The following is a 5,899-nucleotide window of genomic DNA, read 5'->3' on the forward strand; positions in this document are numbered from 1 at the left end:
TTCCTGCTGGCTTTAAGCTGCATGCTGAGCGTGTTGACAAGAGGTTTCAAGAAAAAAAAAAAAAAAAAAAAAACTTCAACATGATCTCACCAAATTTTTTGTATTGTGTGGTAGTTTTGTATTTTTTTTGTTTGTGATCCGGTTCTTTGTTCCTTGCTTCATGCCAACACATCAGCATGCACTCGTGATTTTTTTTTTGTGATTAGCATTAAGACAGCTTATGTTTCAGCAGCACAGTCTGCCATTACCTTCACTTTCAGTAGAAATCAAATTCATATTCAAAGTCATGATTGAACTCTTACATGAAGAAAAACCTTGCAATATTCCAATATTTTTTTTATCAGACTGTCTGACATTACTTCAGTCCTCAACACAACACTGCAGCGTGTATCTTTTGCTGCATCAGCTGTTTTTCACCAAACACAGTGTATGCTTACATGTAATCCTGGAGCAGATTATAGCATGTTCTCATCACCTGAACAGGTACACTGACTGACAGCTGTGTTTTTCCATTATCCAACCATCAGGATAAACTTAATACAATAACGCTATAGCCGCACTTGTAGTTTCATAATTACATCACCCAGCCTCATGTCTGTGTTTCTGTCAGGACGTCAACCTGATGCCATCTCTCCCGTGGATTATCCTTAAACAGGTCACTTTCAAAATCCTCCCCCTCCAGGTCAGCTGTTTTCTCTGCACCTGAGCTGGGAGTTTGCGTACTGCAGAGTCCATGTAAGACACTCAGAACCGGCTGGGTCATGTTAAATAGATGTTGGCTCAGTGGTCTACACCGACTCTGACAACCAGGTAGATAAAGAAACACGACAACATGAAAACCATCATTGCTTTCTGAATTTGTCAAATCAGGGCCAAAATGTCAGTTCAAAACAGTTGAGACATGGATCTTTGTTTTAACATCATGTGGAGAAGATTTGCTGCGTCTTTGGGTTGATGTTGATCTCAGCCGCCTCCTGCACGCCGATGCCTGAGAAAACAGTTATCTGCCGTTCTCAGCTCAGCTGTGTACGGCAGAGCCCAATCATTAATGATGACACAGAGACACTGTCATGGCTTTCAAGCATGTAGTTAAGTCTCATGAATGCCTTGAGGGAAGGACTTCATTCAACACGCGTTCATATCATGCACAGTGTGTGTATCACCTGCATGTTGACTTGGCTCCACTGAAGGTCTGGTTAGAGTTTGGTTGCAGCAGGTGAGTGAATGAGTGAAAAGGCATGTGAGTGTGCAGTGGAACAAATAAAACGTGTAATGTTACTGTTTGATGCATGCATCAAACTCACACTGTGTGGATTCAAAGTACAGTTGTCCCTTGCTATAATGTGGTTCACCTTTTGCGGCCTCGCAGTTTCGCGGATTTTTTTTTTTTTTTTTTGGTGCAATTTTGCATGGTTTTTTTTTTTTTTTTTTTTTTTTTTTTTTTTTTACAGCGCATTGTGTTCTGCGTCCTGATTGGCTAAGGGACTGTAGGCCATTGTCAATCAGTCTCCTCCGTGCCGTGTCTCCTGTACAGTACAGAATGCGTTCATTCTATAATACTGGACTTATTTTTCTACGAAGGTTTGAACTTTGAGAGTTTAAACAAGAGAGAAAAGTGAGAAAATGCTAATGCCTGTCTGAGAAAAGTGTATAAAGTGTGTAGTGAGGGGTTTTACAGCCTTAAAACATCTAGAATAATTGTAAAAAATAAAGCTGACTACTTTGCGGATTTCGCCTATTGCGGGTAATTTTTAGAACTGAACTCCCGCGATTAATGAGGGACCACTGTATTCAAAATAACAAACAAAAAAAAAATCTATTATCATTTTTTTAAAAGTGGTTGAAAAGCAATTTCTGTAACAGATGTGTGGTTCTATTGATAATGTACACACAGAGATTGCATCATTTAAACTAAAAAAATAGGGCTCCTGTAACTACAGTGTCGACTAGCCCATCGTCTGGCAGATTGTTGCCTTTAACTTTTGGCAGCTGAAGAAAAAGCAAAATTGATTTTTCTTAACAGTTCCGTTGGGGACGGAGCGTGAACTCAGCACGTAGGCAGTAACACTTTGGACGTATGCAGCGCTACTTCGACCTGTGACTGTGCTCTGCTGATGACTGTGTGTCCCATGTGTCTGTGAATCAGCTGTCTGTGGCTGTCTGTGGCACCGTGTGAAGACTTGGTGGCTGTCTCTCTCTCTCTCTCTCTCTCTTGGCGTGTCTAGACTCCTTTGTTGACTCACATGTGCAGCTTCTCTTTGTCCTCATCCGCCTGTGTGCCCAGAATCCCTCACTCCTGCTTCTTTATTTTGTCTCTGTCTGTTGATCTGATTGGGCCTGTGATGTCGCTCTTCTTCATGTCCTCCACTTTAGAATCACTGATTTCCCTCTTAATGTTTCAACAATGAAAAAACACGTGGGAGAGAATCCGCCGGAGGAAATCCTCCGCGATGTGAAAGAGGTGAAGGGAAAGTCACATTCCCAGAGATGAAGTCTCAGGTTTATCTCATTATTCTCAGTGAAGGAGAAAATACCTAAGAAGAGTGGCACACCCTTTGCTTGTTATTGTTTTTTTTTTTTTTTTTTTTTTTTTAAAGGGAGTCTCCAGCAGTGTGAAACGGGAAGTTAAGGAGTTTTTATCTCCCTGGCAGTTGGCAGAGCAAACGCTGGTAAAAAACGGTTACGACAGCGTGCAGGTATGAAGGAGCGGCCCGGGCTGGACGGCCGCCAGATCCACCTGTCGCTCCCTCCCAGCCCCACCTGTCCAGGGGGGTGAGGTGGGGGTGGAGCGCCGCCTCAGCCCGCACAAAGCAAAGCAACACGGACAGTGAATCGGCAGATGACACAGATGTTTGGATTCCCTGGCGTGATCTTTCCCTGTGGATTTGGTTTTGGGGAGAAGATACTGCAGGGACATACATGCAGGTAGGAGCTGTGTGGAAAGAACGTATGAGGCTCAGGACAGAAGGTGCTGAGCTCACGTCTGTCCTCTGAAGATGAACACAAACAAAAGAGCAAAGCGGCTGGATGGTGCCCTTTGATGTGGAGTGAGGAGCTCAGAAAGAGCGCGACACGAGGCTTTCCTCGTCTGGAGCTCAAACTCTTCAATCCTGTGAACAGGAGGGGGGCATTAGAAGTCCCAACAGGTTTCAGTGCATTTTTCATGCTGTCATATCTCTCAGAAAAATGAGTATGATCTTGTTCAGCATGAGATTAAGATTTTTTATTAAACTTGATTCATCAACTCTCAGGGGTGAAATCCTGTTGCGCTGATCCGAGTGTGTTCACTTCATCTCTTGGTGCTGTTTAGGCTTCGATCCTTGTCGTCTTCACTGCTGGGAGCTCATAATGTGGCTGATCCACAGACTGGATCCTGCTCAGTGCCAGCCCTCAGCGCTCAGATCATTTCTAAAATGAAAAAGTAAGAAAAAAAATCTCTGTTGTGATTGAGCTCAAACAACCAACAAGATGAGTCATGAGCAAAAAATGCAGCAAAGCGGAAATGTGATCTGTCGGTGCCGTGCATAATTATTGGAATGTTCTAATTTATAATTGGAACTCATTGCATGTGAACGGCAGAATAGGACTCGTCATAGTATTTTCAAGTACTTTCACGCAAATTTTGTCGAGACTGAAAAAACCTTTTGTGCTGGGGTTTTTAAAAGATTTGTTTTGTTTTTAATATGTAATTTTCATGAACCTCCATTTGCCCCCCCGCTCTTTGGGACACACCTGTAAAATCAAGGATGTGCGCCAGAACTGGAAAAAGTCCCACTTCTCAGAAATGACTTGCAGTGGTGTGCCAACCTGAAAAGTCACTTCTCTCTCTCTCTTACTATTATTATTATTATTTTTTTTTTTTAATGGAATGCCTGTTTTCCCCGCCTTCGTCCCCATTATTTCCTGTTTTTCCACCCTGTTCTGATCCAATCCCCAGTGGAGCTTTTCAGTGGGAATCAGCCTCATTTAGTTCATTATGGTTTATACTGACTCCCACGCACTTTGGCTCCCATCAGCAACCCATATGGAGCATGACATGTGATACTCAGTTTAACTTGGATTAGCATCATACGTCTGTATCTTTGGTCCCACTGGCAAATTAAGTACAAGCTCCACCCTTGAGAGGAATGCATAGTAATCCCGTAACACTACAAGTAATACGACCTTTATCACCACTGGCCTCCTATTACTTTATAATAAATGCCTGTAATTCAAAAATAAATGCAATTAATGCGAGCTGTAGTCCAGTAATTTTAAGCCAAATAAGGGGTCAACGTCAAACAAACTGCGACAGAAACAAACTCAATTGATTTTGTATCCTCAGTCTGTCCTGAGTGAGGGAAAAAAAGCCCCGAAGAATCCCACTGGGGGAAAGTTTCAAAAAAGACCAAAATATAGCCCATTCAAACTCCTATTAACTTTTTTTCTCATGTGAATAGAGTAAAAATTTTAACCTTTAGGTATCACCATGAAAATTGCTGAGTTGATTACTTACCTTAAGACAAATAAAAAATGTATTGCAAGTTTGTTGAAATTGTTTAGTAACATGAGCTAATTTGCATAAATTTGCATAAACTCCACAGCTTTACTACAGAGGGCATATAAAGTGGTCTTCTTATGATACTAGCATGAAAATTGGGATGAGCTGTCTCCATGGGTCACTTGACAAGTAACCACTTAGAAATTTCCAAATGGCTGCCATTTTTCAAGATTGCTACCACCTTAGTGGAGCAGTTATGACATGCTGCAATGGTAATTGCTAAAGACTGGTTTTAAGCTCCTTCTTCCTTAATGTTCATTGGCAGCCTAAATGGGTTCCATTCAGACCTTAATGTTTAGTATTTGACTGTTATATGTCAACAGGGTTGATTATGAGATTTTCACGTGGCTATACCCAAGGTTTATATCTGTTGTAGCATTTATGCATATTAGTGTGTACATAATTCAAATATGCACCATTTGCTCATGTCAGTAAACAATTTCAACAAACTTGCAATACATTTTTTATTTGTCTTAAGGTAAGTAATCAACTCAGCAATTTTCATGGTGATACCTAAAGGTTAAAATTTTTTACCCTATTCACATGAAAAAAAAAATTAATAGGTGTTTGAATGGGCTATATTTTGGTCTTTTTTTGAAACTTTCCCCCAGTGGGATTCTTCGGGGCTTTTTTTCCCCTCACTCAGGACATGTCGAGGATACAAAATCAATTGAGTTTGTTTCTGTTGCAATTTGTTTGACCTTGAGTCATAAAATGAGTGGACTACTGTAGCCATAGCGTAAAGCAGGGCTGTCAATCCCCCCAAAAATGTCTTTGTAAGAACAAAAGAAGGACCATTCAAACCAAACTGCTGAGAGTGGACAGAGACAGGAAAAGAGACTGCCTCGTTCCTCGTTTTCTGTCACATCGCTTTCAGATGACAGCGTGGAATGAAAAATGACCGGAAAAGTGATATTTTGCCGAAGAGAAGTCTACAGTCATGCCTGTGTTTACTCACACATGCACATCACCGGCGCACGCATACAACTAGAAATGAAACTGATGTTTTCATGGTGAACTACCTGGGTCATCTGGTCAAAAATGTGCCAAAGTATCTCTTAAGTCAAACATCAAGATATAGAGAGGTTTGGATCACAAAAACAGCAACTGCAAGAACAAATAAACAACAAAATATGGAAACAGTAAGTGTCTCCTAAGGTTATATTCTGTCCTTGCGGCCTCATCGGCTCCATATGGGACAGATCGCAGGCGAACAGTTACTCGACCTCCCACCTGTCTTCAAACACCTGCTGTCCACTTTTAGTTTTGACGTTGCGTTTGGCTGGCTTGCCGTCAAATTGGCTGGCTAATAACGGTCTTGCTGCCGGTGATCAGCTTTTTTTTGTTTGTTTGTTGAAA

The 5,899-nt window shown here is 41.5% G+C and overlaps 1 protein-coding gene across 2 annotated transcripts in view; it reads left to right on the forward strand.

The window, feature by feature from the left end:
• Nucleotides 1-2,840: 2,840 nt before the first annotated feature.
• The window catches only part of amot (angiomotin), a 33,366-nt gene continuing 30,307 nt past the window's right edge, over nucleotides 2,841-5,899 (forward strand). For both annotated transcript variants that reach the window (XM_030069816.1, XM_030069817.1), the window contains exon 1: nucleotides 2,841-2,925. In XM_030069816.1, coding sequence (XP_029925676.1) covers nucleotides 2,849-2,925 — 77 coding nt within the window. In that variant the 5' untranslated portion in view covers nucleotides 2,841-2,848. The remainder of the gene's footprint in view (nucleotides 2,926-5,899) is intronic.

This window comes from Myripristis murdjan, chromosome 14, assembly GCF_902150065.1.
Source record: "Myripristis murdjan chromosome 14, fMyrMur1.1, whole genome shotgun sequence".
Taxonomy (NCBI): Eukaryota; Metazoa; Chordata; class Actinopteri; order Holocentriformes; family Holocentridae; genus Myripristis; species Myripristis murdjan.